Here is a 13,204-nt window from a genome sequence, read left to right as displayed (position 1 = left end):
TTATAACAGATTATTATTTTATGAGTCTACAAGCATCAGTCCATGGAAATTTGCAAATCTCGCTCTTTCTCTAATTCACCCACTTGGCCCTTTACATTTCTCTCTGTCTTCATTCATTGTCCATTTTTGTTGAACTCTCTCTTCTCCCCACCTCTCCTGCTGCCTCTCTGTCCCTTTCTGAAGTTTCCCCACCCTGTCCCCACACAAACTTTGTTCCTGATGCCAGATGTTCAGTCTATCTGCAGCTTCTCACCTTTCTTATTTTCCTTTCCTTCCCAAGCCCGAAGGGATTGAGACGGAAGCAACCTTCAACTCTCTGCTCTGTGCAAATGGTAAGGACCTTTCTGCTGCTTCTTCATCTATGCCCTTTGCCAGTGGATGAAGAGTGACAGCCCCAAGGAGGGAGTGGGATTGTTTGGGAGGCTCTGAGGGTGAGGTGAGAACTTGGGGTGTCAGGATAGAGACTAAGCAATGGTGGGGATGTTTCTGTGTGGCGAGTCAAGACACATTTCCTAATCATGAGGACATTGCTTGAAACATTGAGATCTAGAGCTTGACAAAGCCCAGGAGAATAGACTGCATGAGCAATCCTGGCCCAAGTCCCCGGGGCATGGGCTTAAAGGGGTTTTAATAGGACTTTTCCATCTCTAATCTCTTATTCTCATTCTATGGAATGAAATTACAAACTGGATTCTACCATCTGCTAATTGCCAGCAAACAGGAAAGGCCAAAGAACTGGAGATGGCAGTTTCCCATCTGGCCATATGGTGGCACCTCACTCCATAGAAAGAGCTGAGTTTTCCCCATGGGTCAGAGAACTCCAAGCCAGAGGGTACAGTTGGGGGTCTTACTGTCCAGTTAGGAGGAATGGAGCTGTTGAAAGCAGGGATTCCCCACACAGGGGATGGGTGGAAGGCGGCGTTCCAGGTTCTGCTCTGGGACCCATTCACTGCTGAGCATGGGGGCATTTTATTTTATCCTATCTGTCTGATCTTTTCCCTCAGGAAATTCAGAAGCAGGGAAGATTTCCCTGAAGCTTCCACCGAACGTGGTGCAGGGCTCTGCCAGAGCCTATGTGACAGTGCTGGGTGAGTGCAGCAACTCAGAAAGGACCTCCCCTGGCAGCTGCGGCCACTGCTTCTTGTCTGCCTGCCGTGCCAGCCTTTCCACCTGGTCAGCTACTCACTCCCTTCATCAGTGTCCCCATCATCTCTCCATTCATCTCTTCTTGTCTCTTTTCCTGTTCCTGTTCTCCTTTCCCTGACCTCCCTTTACCAGTCTCCCTGTGTCTTGGCCTTTCTGTCTAAGTATCCCTATTCCTATACCAGCCATCCTCCTACCCTTCCTTCTCCCCATTCTCTCACTCTGTGTTTCCTCTTTCAGGATATGGCTCTGCCCTGTTTTTCCCTCTGTCCTTCTCTCTAACCTGTTACTGCCTGTGCTCTGCGGTGCACTCTGCCTCCGCAGTCCACCTCTGTGCGACACTCACTCCCTGTGTCTCCACCTCCAGGCGATATCCTGGGCACAGCCATGCAGAACCTGCAGCAGCTTCTCCAGATGCCCTTCGGCTGTGGGGAGCAGAACATGGTCCTGTTTGCCCCCAACATCTACATCCTGGACTATCTGAATAAGACAGGGCAGCTGAGCGAGGAGACCAAATCCAAGGCCATCGGATACTTAGTCAGTGGTGAGGAGGGATGGGGCTTTTGTTTCTTCACTTGCTCCCTTCCAAGGTTGTGCTGGGAGCTTTCTGCTTCTGCCTGACTGGCAGAGAGAGCTTCCCTCAGCTGAGGACAGATGGACTGGGTTGTGTATCTGGGGTCCCCATTTGACACGCTCTTGGCTCACTATTGTCAATTGTCTGAGCACTGTTGTTATGCGCACCCATTGCCCCACGAGAGCTACTGGCCGCTGTGTCCATCCTATGAATCACCCCTATAGTGTGGAAACACTGCACACAGTAGCCAGGTGAAATGGCTTCTCAGCCTGGATGCTCTAGCTAACCAGAATGTGGGGTACTCCCTCTACTGGAGTGCGATAGTGCTGCCCATGTGTTGTATGTCAGTTCCCTCTGCTGACTAGCTTGTGGGATGGAGACGTGTATGTTTGTATACAGGTGCTGGCTGGTACACATCAGGTCTACTCCTGTACCTAGCAGCCCCTTTACTGGCTGAGCTGGTGAGCTGCTCTCTCAACCCCTACGGTGTTTTTTCTGATCTATAAATCCTGCTTTAACTCTCCATTTCAGGTTATCAGAGGCAGCTGAATTACAAGCACCTGGATGGCTCTTACAGCACATTTGGGGAGCATTTCAGGCAGCCGGGGAATACCTGGTGAGATGTCTTGCCAGTCACGCCTCCCCTAAACCTCCTCTGGTATATAGTTATGAAGGAAATGTTAAATGTTAGTCAACTGGTGATGCTGTTAAAGGCTTGAGGGCTCGCTGGATCTTTCACAGTCCCTTGGCATAGATCACACCAAAGGGAATAGGCTTCATCAGCCTGCTGTGTATAAAAAGCACCTGTTCCCACTTGGCCTGAGGAGAGAGAGAACTGAAGAGGCAAAGGGGATGGGATGGTTTCAGATCATTTTTGAAAAAAGATGGAGAGATCCAGGGGAGGCTGTTCCAGAGAGGGAGCTGCAGAGGAGCAGACTCTCGTACCCATAGTGGTGGAACTGGGTTAGAGGTAGAGAACATCCTGGTGCTAGAGAGAACCATAGGAATTGCTATGCCATCGATTGCCCATTATCAAGATCATTAATAGGTATATTGAACAACACCAGTCCTAGTTCTGAACCTTGCAGCACCCCACTGTTCGCCTTGTGCTGTGATGAAATTGATCATTTAATCCTAATCTTTGTTTTCTATCCCTGAACCAATTTCTGATCCATGACAACACTTTGACTCTCATCCCATGATTATTCAATTCATTTAGACTTTACAAAAGGCATTTGAGAAGGTCTTTCATAAGAGACTACTAAAGAAATTATGTCAATCAGTTCTCTTTCATTCAGTGCTTTATTGACATGTTCAGGGAATTCTAAGAGATTAGTAAGACACAATTTTCCTTTGCAGAAGCCATGCTGGTTAGACCCTATCAGATCATAATCTTCTGAGTCTTTTATTATTCTATTTTTAATTGTCATTTTGACTAGTTTACCAAGTACAGGCAAACTGGTGTATAATTCCTTGGATCTCTCATGGAGCTCTGTTTAAATATAGATTCAACATTTGCAACCCTGTGACCCTCTACTATAAGAGCTGCATTTAGCATGAAGAGGGCCCATAAGTTTGAGAGACTGGTTGTGTCCAGGGAGGGTTTTATAAACAGGAAGAGAGAGCTTGAACTGGAACCTGAAATCAGTGTGAAGGAGACTGTGGAGGTGTATGAAGGTGGAGGCAATGTATTCATGCTCTCTGCCCCATGGCCACCAGCTCTCTGGGCCCTGTTGCTTCCCCTCAGGCTGGTGATGCCCCAGGACCCTGTCTCCTCCAGCGAGCACAGGGCATGGGAGGGAGCTCTCACTGCTGCCCGCTCTCTGTTGCAGGCTGACGGCCTTCGTGCTCAAGTCCTTTGCGCAGGCCCGCTCTCATGTCTTCATCGAGGAGAAGCACATCCAGGATGCTCTGGCCTGGCTCGCTGGCAAGCAGAAGGACAATGGCTGTTTCCGCAGCTCTGGGATGCTCCTTAACAATGCCATAAAGGTGATGTATCCACCCAGCCGGCTTCCCATGGGCCTCATACAGGATTCCAGTGCCATGGAGAGAGCTGCAACTTTGCATGGGAACAGTTCAGACACTTCAGCACATGGGACCAGGGTGGGAGGAGAAGGGGATGACATGGGCCTGGAAACTACCATGGAGATACGGATGGGCAGATACTGTACTGTACATGGGACCTACTATGGGGAGGAGAAAGGAGAGGGCAGATCCATGGTAACTACCATGGGAGGTAAATGGGGACAGAAACACAGAGGGTGTCTACACGGCAGCTGGGAGTGGACTTCCCACCACAGTAGACAGAAAATAGCAGTGTGGCCATGTGTGGCCATGGCAGCTCAGGCTAGTTGCCCAAATACATACTCCAAGCTTGAGCATGACTGTATTTGGGCAGCCAGACAGAGCTGCCGCCCGTGGCTACACTGCTTTTGTTAGTGTGCCAGCCTGGCCGGGGCTAGTGTGTGCATGTTTGCCTTGCTAGGAAGCACGTTCTCAGCTGCAGTGTGGACATACCCATTTGGGAGAGCTATCATGGGGCATGGCAAAAGTGGGCAGATAAAGGGGATGAGGATGTAGTATGTAGAGAGCTTCTGTGGTGCAGGGCCCAGAGGAGGAAAGGCTTTGGGTGCTGCATGGGGTTAATGTCTCTCTCTGTGGTTCCCTGCAGGGCGGGGTGGACGATGAGGTCACGCTCTCTGCCTACATCACCATCGCACTGCTGGAGATTCCTCTGCCCATCACTGTACGTACTCACACGCACGAAGTCCCCTTCATGAGTTCCCCTGGGTCAGCGGCCTCCCCTCTCCCACATTCCCTATATCCAGCCGAGTCCTGATAGTGGCAGCCTGCTGCCCTGATAAAGGGACCTCTAAGGAAAGGAGGGAAAAAAACAGTTTGGAAAGGCTTTGGCTCTGGCTCTGGTACGTATTAAAAAAAAATAAAGACTCCAGAAGTCATGTCACAAAAAGCTGTAGCGCTCAGTCGCTGTCTCCTGTGTGTCTGGCTGCAGCTCAGATGGGTCTGACCAATGGAAGCTTTCCAGCCTGACAGCGTGGCTACTCCCTTCTTCATTATTCCTGTTCGTTTTATATAGTCTCTGTAAACATACTAGGGGTCTAGTCATGCTTTCCACTGGATGAATGACTAGGAGGGATTGTAGACTAGTTGACAGCTGTTGGCCCATTGCTATCCATGGCAGAGTCTGTTTCATTTGTCTTCCACATATTTTCTTGGTTAAAATTCAATAAATAGCCCTAGACACCTCAGATGACCTTAATTTCTCCAAGTTGTGAAGGCCTCGTATCTAACATGGCTACCCCATGGAAGGCAGGAATGTGATTTTTGTAATTGCTGAGGCAGTCTCAGCTAGACACATTAAAGCCACATTTCTGTGCTCGGTGGCCCTCAGTGATGGGGTGACCAAATTACTACAAGAGCCTGAGTTCACTGGGACCATGCAAGTGACGGGTGTCAAACAGTCACTCATCCCATTGCCAGCATCTGTGTTATGTTAGATCCACTGCACCTCTTATTTAAATCCAGCTGTGCTCTGTGGCCATGAGATGACAGCCTGCATAGGCAGTGCCCAAAGCCTAGCTCGTATCATCACATTGCAAACACTGATTGTTTCCCCTCTATGCTCCCTGCAGCACTCTATAGTCCGTAGTGCTTTATTCTGCCTGGAGACGGCCACAGACCAGGGAGGAAAGCATGTGTACACGAAGGCACTGATGGCCTACGCCTTCACCCTGGCAAGGAAGGAGGAGAAGCGCAGGGCACTGTTGGACTCACTTGACAAGGAAGCTGTGAAAGAGGGTGAGAGCTGTTTATTGGCCCTTCTTCTGCATCCTGGCCCACTGGCCTTACGCAGCGTGGCAGGAGAAGGGTTAGATTGTTATTGCTATAACCTTCAGTCTGTACTGCGGCAGGTCGGGATTATTTAGCCTCTTCACACATTTTAGATCAATGAGCCTTAAAAACCCTGGCACTGGCCATTCTTGGGATCTGACTTCATAAAATGTGGGAGACACAGGCACAGGTGCAGCAATCTAATTAGTCACTGAGAGTTTCCACACCAGGAATGTATCAACCCACTAGAGGGATTATTAATATCTTTATGCTTTGTATTGACATGCCCAGCAAGGGTTGGGACTCCATTCTCCATCCTCAGTGATGGTATGTCAGTAACCCTCTTGGCAACAGCCAGATATTCGGTAATAAACACTTCCTTTTCTCCTCCCTCTCCCTTCTCCCACTGCAGATGGCTCCGTTCACTGGCAGAGGCCCGGAAAGCAGCCAGAGGCCGATCTCCCCTTCTATCACCCCCGTGCTCCCTCCGCTGAGGTGGAGATGACGTCCTACGTGCTCCTTGCTTACCTCACCGCACAGCCGGCACCATCCCAAGGAGACCTGTCATTAGCAGCTCAAATTGCAAAGTGGATCAGCAAGCAGCAGAATCCCAACGGGGGCTTCTCCTCCACCCAGGTGAGTGGTTCCTCTCGCCAGCCTCAGACACCCAGGGCAGGAGGGGGAGGCAGGAGATATATATATCAGGTTGCCAGAGAAGGACGAATAACCCAGCACTGGAAAGGAGACAGACGTCTCCTGGGGAGGGGGATGGGGCGACAGTGCCCTCGCTGCAGGGTTTAGAGAACCTCTGTTTCTGAGGGGTTTAGATCATGGGATAGTCACAGCATGGAGTATGGCTACATCGGATCCCCACAGGCCTTAGCAGGCTAATGAGGCAGGAGACTGGACAAGTGATGCTCTTGTGTACAGAGGGCAGACTTGTCGCCCTGAGCATCTATGAGCTTTCCCCAGCTCCCCCCAGCACTGACCCCATCCAGCCCGGCCAATCCAGCTTGGGAGCTGAGGCCTTCCCAGAGAAGCAGCAGCAGCCAGTCACTGCCAGACACACCTTGGTGGGGTGGGGGCACCATCCCGAGTGATGTAGAACCAGAAAGTGCCACCTGATTAAAGGCAGCCCAAAACATATCCCTCTTGAAGACAGTGCACAAAGTGTTGCCCTCTGGAAGACTACTTCATGGAGGGATTTGGTTAACACAGTAGGGTTGTAATTCTGGTTTCCTGCTGCTGAGGCATGTGGGTGCATCTGCCTCTGTTATCTGTCTGCCCTCAGTTGTCCCTTCAGGTTGGTCCTTCACAGGAGGGTGGGTGGCTTCTTCCTTCAGCTCCCTGTGGTGGAGTGTCAGAAATCCCAAGGCCTACATTCCGAAAGGTACTTAGACACTTGGCTGCTTTCAGTGGGAGAAAGGTGCTTAAATACCTTTGAGGGTCTGGGCCCAGGGAATAGGTGAATGGCTTCTGGGAGTGATGGGTGGAAATGGGAAAAGCCGACCTTTCTGAGCAGGGCAGTGCTGTGTGGGAGGAGCCGGTGTGGTAGGGGCTCCAGGCCCATAGAAATGGCTCATTCATTCCCTTGGGCACCTTGGCCCATCTCTTGTCTGTCAGGACACAGTGGTGGCACTCCAGGCCCTGTCCCAATACGGAGCCTCTACTTACACCAAGAGCGGAGGAGCGTCCACAGTGACCCTGCAGTCCACAGGGAACTTCCAGGCCCAGTTCCAGGTGGATCACACAAACCGTCTGCTGCTCCAGCGTATGGCACTGCCAGAGGTGCCAGGGGACTACAGCATGGGGGTGACAGGAGAAGGATGTGTCTACGTGCAGGTATGGGGCTCTGGGGCAGGTGGAGAGGGAGAGGCTGCTGCTGAGGGAAGCCCATCTCATTCCTATTGGAGATAGCATGGTGAGGTGAGATGGGTAGGGGAGGGAAGGGAGAAAGAGATGGGGATGAGGTTGAGAAAATAGGAAAAGGTGTGAGGAGAGAGAACGGCCAGAGTTAGGGAATGGGGAGTGTCAAGGTTCCTTCCCCACTCTGAACTCTAGGGTACAGATGTGGGGACCTGCATGAAAGACCCCCTAAGCTTATTCTAACCAGCTTAGGTTAAAAACTTCCCCAAGGTACAAACTTTGGCTTGTCTTTGAACCATATGCTGCCACCACCAAGCGTCTTACACAAAGACCAGGGAAAGAGCCCACTTGGAGACGTCTTCCCCAAAAATATTCCCCCAAGGCCTACACCCCCTTTCCTGAGGAAGGCTTGATAAGAATCCTCACCAATTTGTACAGGTGAACACAGACCCAAACCCTTGGATCTTAAGAACAATGAAAAATCAATCAGGTTCTTAAAAGAAGAATTTTAATTAAAGAAAAGGTAAAAGAGTCACCTCTGTAAAATCAGGATGGTAAATACCTTACAGGGTAATCAGATTCAAAACAGAGAGAATCCCTCTAGGCAAAACCTTAAGTTACAAAAAGACACAAAAACAGGAATATACATTCCATCCAGCACAGCTTATTTTACCAGCCATTAAACAAAAGGAAATCTAACGCATTTCTAGCTAGATTACTTATTAACTTAACAGGAGTTGTGAGGCTGCATTCCTGATCTGTTCCCGGCAAAAGCATCACACAGACAGACCAACCCTTTGTCCCCCCGCCCTCCAGATTTGAAAGTATCTTGTTTCCTCATTGGTCATTTTGGTCAGGTGCCAGCGAGGTTATCTTAGCTTCTTAACCCTTTACAGGTGAAAGGGTTTTGCCTCTGGCCAGGAGGGATTTTATAGCACTGTATGCAGAAAGGTGGTTACCCTTCCCTTTATATTTATGACAGGGAGCTAGTGAGAGGAGGAAGGAGAGAGAGAGAAGACAAAGGAGGGAATGAGATGGACCGGGGGAAGGAGGCAGAGGAGATAATCAGAGAGGAGATACGCACAGGCCCACATAGAATGGTGTATTCTCTTCCAGACCAGCCTGAGGTACAATGTGCTCCCCAAGCCAGAAGAGGCACCGTTCGCGCTGGAGGTGCACGCGGTCCCCGAGACGTGTGACAGCCCCCAGGTCTACAGGACTTTTAGCATCACCATAAACATCAGGTAACTCCCCTCAAAGGCCCAGGCCTTCCGGAGCAGCCCTAGCTTTGATGCCGACTTTCTAATGTGCCAGGGGGTGCTCCTCCCCCAGGCTCTGCCCCCATTCCACCCCTTCCCTGAAGGCCCCACCACCACCTGGCCTCTTCCCACCCCCATCACGCCCCCCGCCCCACCTCTTCCCACCCCATTCCACCCCCTCCCCAAGCGCGCCCCACCCTTGCTTCACATGCTCCCTCAAGCTCCTCCTGCATGCTTCAGAACAGCTAATTGAGGCTGGCAGGAGGTGCTGGGGGAGGGAGAGGCACTGGGGGGGGGGCTGCTGGTGGGTGCTAAGCACCCATCACTTTTTTTCTGGGGGTGCTCCAGCCCTGGAGATCCCATGGAGTCAGTGCCTTTGAGCCCTAGGGATGGGGATGAGTCACTCCAGGAGATTGCAGGTGGACAAGCAGGTGGGGTGGGAGATGCTACATGTCGGGGGAGTGTCAATCTGTGCCAATCAGAGTTGAGGTGTATCAACTCTGTTCTGAGATGTATTAAACCTTGTTTCATTTCCCGCTTGGTCTCCCAGCTACACAGGGAAACGCCCCGTCTCCAACATGGTCATCGTTGACGTTAAGATGCTGTCAGGATTCATCCCTGTGAAGTCATCAGTGAGGAAGGTAATAGCCCATTGTGTGTATGGGCAATAGCCTCTCCCCCCCCCCCCCCGAGCTCCTTGCCTTCAGCCCCACCTGAGGGGTATCTGGTCCCCAGTGGGCTCCAGTTCCTGACCCCTCATATTATGGGTGCAGCCTGGTCTCATCTCCAGCAGTCGGACCCCCCATGTCTTCTGTCTCTCGGAGCCCATCTCCTCTTTTCCACTGGAATCCTGGAGGATCTGAGAGCCCCCACTCCACTTCTATCACAGGGGCCAGTTCAGATCAGTCTTTCACCTGCAGATTTCCCAGCTGCAAGATCGTGTAGGCAGCAGCTCCTTCCATGTCTGACTCCAGCCTGGGGCTTATGGAGACCTTGTGCAGTGACCCCTGGCATTGCAAACAGTGTTAGCCAGTCTAAGGTGGAGAGAATGACGAAGAACTATTAGGTCTGTTTGACTGAGGTTGAGTATACTGGAATTGGTGCTGCCTTTGATTGGGGTCCGGACCCTCAAGTGCACTTTACACCTCAGTCCACCAGCTGGGTGGGGACACATACTCCACCTTTACATCACCAGGAGAAAGAGATCCCGATGATTCTCCATCACTGACCATTTTAAAATCGAGATTGAATGTTTGTCTAAAAGATCTGCTCTAGGAATTCTTTTGGGGAAGTTCTCTGGCCTGTGTTACACACATAGGCGTAGTTTGACTTCTGTATTAGAGGGGGAGGGGCAGCTCCAGTCCAGGCAACGGGGTTGCACATGTTGCAGGGGGCAAATTCCACACCTGCCTAAGGATTGCAGTTTGGTGGGGCAACACTCCCCAATGTACCCAAACTACACCCATGGTTATATTGGTCAGACTAGATGATCTAATGGTTCCTTCTGGCCTTGGACTCTATGCATTTGTGAAAGAATCCCATTCCTTAGGGCTCTGGGGTAGTTTGAAGGGGAGCTCAGTAACACCCTGCTTCTCTCCCTTGGCTGCTGGCAGCTGGAAGGACGTCACCACATCCACCGCACAGAACTGAGCACCAACCATGTGCTGCTCTACATGGAGCAGGTGAGAAGCCACACGGGGCCGGGATGGGCCAGGAAGAGTCACCCCCATGTACCGCAATAGAAGTGCCCGGAGGGAGGGGATCTCCGAAGCCTCAGCTGGGAAAGACAAACCTATGTATCCCCCCCCCCCAGCAGCTGCTGTTCCCCAGCATTTCCCTTCAGCACTTCCTGCTCCCACAACACTGTCAAAGTTTGACTCAGACTCACAATTTATCAGACCACTCTGTTTTATTAGCAAAGCTGCTCTGCTAATACATTTAGAAGTGAGCCCCCCGAGTGGGGCTTGTGTCTCTTAATTTATACAGTTTTTTTGAGAACAAGTTACAGAGAAGTTACAGACAAAAGAAGAAAAGGATTTTAGTCACCACCCTGCGAGATCCCTGAGACCAGTCACATATCTTCAGTTACCTGCCAGCCTTAACAATCTCCTTTAACAGCTTCCAGTTAACTTAACTAATTGCCCTTCACACCTTCCATTCTGATGCCTGCTTCTTAGACGTGCTGGCTCTGTCTTAATTGCTTCTCCATTCAAAAGCTAACTGTCCCTATGTGTGCTCCCTCAGATACTTTGTAACATGTTTTGGCATGCCCTCTCATATACAATGTATCCAGCATGTCCCCTTATACAACGTTATACTTATACAATGTTATACTTCCACAACACAGAGCCAGGGCCCTCATACCTACAAGTACCAGGGGGTCGGGCGGGGCTCATCCCACCTCCCTCAGGGCCTGAATCCCTGCCAGCCCCTGCAGCCAAGGGGGGCAGATGCTGGACCTGCAGGATCATGGGCGGCACTAATGGGGGGAAGAGATGTGGAAGGAGGGGGTGAAGTAGCTCAGAGCCTCCTGTGCCTTGTCTGTTTCCCTCTCAGGTGAGCAACGTGACTCAGAGTTTCTCCTTCGCGGTGGAGCAGGACTTCCCCGTGCAGAGCCTGAAGCCGGCGGTGGTGAAAGTCTATGATTACTACGAGACGGGTGCGTGTGCGGGTGGGGCTGGCAGCAGTGGAGGCTGTGGGCCTATCATAGGGGGGAGAAGGTGCATTCAGAGTCACAGTGAACCTGCTGGGATATGGGATTGAGCGTTTACCTGCTCCAGGATAAGAATGTGGGGCACACAGAGTTTACATGCTAGGGATCATCCTGCACTGACATCATGCTCACACCATGGGAGTCTCTGAGGCCCCAGACCCCTCGCGCACTGTAAAGGGAAGATGCTAATCCAGGTAGGTTAGAGCCAAAGGGATCTGGGAGGGTCCTGGATTCAGATCCTGCCCTGAGATCCCAGCTCTGGGGGTGACCCAGAGGAGGCAAATTCATGCATCTGTTCCCAGCTAGGAAATTGAGGTGACAAAACCAGAGCCCAGCAGCAACCCCGGCGGTCGTGTGTCAGACGAGGTGCAAACGGACATAGGGCACCTGGCACAGACCCTCTGGAGATGCCTGTTGCGCTGTAGCCTTGGGGTAACCGTTGCCTTCCTCCCATGGAGCCCAGCAAGTTTCCCCAGTGCCCCTGGAGAGAGGGCTCCCTCCCCTCCTCCCTGAGATCTCTGGTGCGGTGCCAGCTCTCTGCAGAGGGCCTGGTGGAAGTGTGAGGAGTCCTGGTTGGGTCTCACACAGCCCTGATCACATCTCCCTTCCCTTTGTGCCTTCCAGATGAATTTGCCATCGCCGAGTACAGTGCCCCCTGCAGCAAAGGTAGCGTATGAAGAGATGACTGTGAGGTTTTCAGACTGCCCAGTGCTGCTGAGGTAGAACAGAGCAGAAATCAAGCCTGAGTCTTCTCAGCCTGTCTGGAGGGTTGTAAAAGTTGCTGTTCTCTTTTGCCCCATGTCCTGGGGTAGTCTGCCAGCTCCCCTCGGTGCTCAGGGAAGAGGGGAACGCCAACTCCCCGGCTTTGTCAAGTTCCAGATTCAGGCCTTGAGTCTGATGCAGCAGGCTTGGTTAGTCCCAAGATTACGTCCTCCCACTCAGTCAAAACAAGTCTCTGCTTTCTGTACCTGTCTCTGGGACAGAGCAAGAGCAAGTCCTTCCAAAACCCACGCTTGGCATCCCTCTTCTCATCAGGGCTGTTTTTAAACAGGCTGCAAAGCAAAACAGATTAATGAAAAACCATCTTCCAGGGTTGGGATGACTCAACACTGCTGGGAAGGGGTTCAGGGCTGAAGCCCTGAATATTCTAGGGATACGTCCAGCCACTGTGGCAGAGAAATCCTAGCCTGGGCAGGGCAGTGTCTCTGCAGCTTCTATGCTCAGAATGAGGTGACCTACAAGAGGAAAAGCTGCCCCTCTGTGAGTCATTGATTCCTCTGTAACTCTCTCACACTCTCTTTTCCCCATCATAGCTAATGTTGAGCAGGAAAATGCGTGAGTGACGGAGCTGTATTCTGGGCCCTACTGGATCCTCTCTGCTCATCTCTTCATGCAGCAATTCCCCCTGGCAAAGTGGTTTGATATAGTGCTGAGGAAAACCCCTCAGCACCATATAATTAATGTTATAAATAAATTGTCATGATTCTGATCATATGCTTGTGGCCTCTTTCCTGGTTACTAAGGCTTATCCCTTCTCCCCTGTTGGGATCAGATTGCAGAATAGTCTCAACCTTAAAACAGTTTCAGAGCCGTCCCCAGCCATCGGTGCCAAGGAGGGGTTGACAGGACATCAGAAATGACTTAAGACAGAGGGTCTCTCTGGGAACAGCCCTGGTGCCTGTGATCTGTGAAGATCTGTGCATCACGTGGGCCTGTTTAGTTGTGCAGGCAGGGAACAGACCCTTCCCCGATGGCATGATCCTGAGGAAGTTCGGAGGTTTCCTATCCCGTTTCCTG

The 13,204-nt window shown here is 51.3% G+C and overlaps 1 protein-coding gene across 1 annotated transcript in view; it reads left to right on the top strand.

Annotated features, from left to right (window-relative positions):
• Positions 1-12,896, top strand: part of LOC140898950 (alpha-2-macroglobulin-like) — a 45,664-nt gene extending 32,768 nt beyond the window's left edge. The window contains 15 exon segments of the mRNA XM_073313584.1: positions 281-332; positions 1,005-1,088; positions 1,511-1,687; positions 2,249-2,333; positions 3,550-3,706; positions 4,389-4,463; positions 5,371-5,536; positions 5,982-6,205; positions 7,193-7,411; positions 8,552-8,679; positions 9,245-9,335; positions 10,308-10,376; positions 11,251-11,353; positions 12,032-12,073; positions 12,721-12,896. Coding sequence (XP_073169685.1) covers positions 281-332; positions 1,005-1,088; positions 1,511-1,687; positions 2,249-2,333; positions 3,550-3,706; positions 4,389-4,463; positions 5,371-5,536; positions 5,982-6,205; positions 7,193-7,411; positions 8,552-8,679; positions 9,245-9,335; positions 10,308-10,376; positions 11,251-11,353; positions 12,032-12,073; positions 12,721-12,746 — 1,698 coding nt within the window. The 3' untranslated portion in view covers positions 12,747-12,896.
• The last annotated feature ends 308 nt before the right edge of the window (positions 12,897-13,204 follow it).

Source organism: Lepidochelys kempii, chromosome 1 (assembly GCF_965140265.1).
Source record: "Lepidochelys kempii isolate rLepKem1 chromosome 1, rLepKem1.hap2, whole genome shotgun sequence".
Lineage (NCBI taxonomy): Eukaryota > Metazoa > Chordata > Testudines > Cheloniidae > Lepidochelys > Lepidochelys kempii.
The sequence above is the reverse complement of the archived record's forward strand: the minus strand, read 5'-3'. Positions and strand labels throughout refer to the sequence as shown.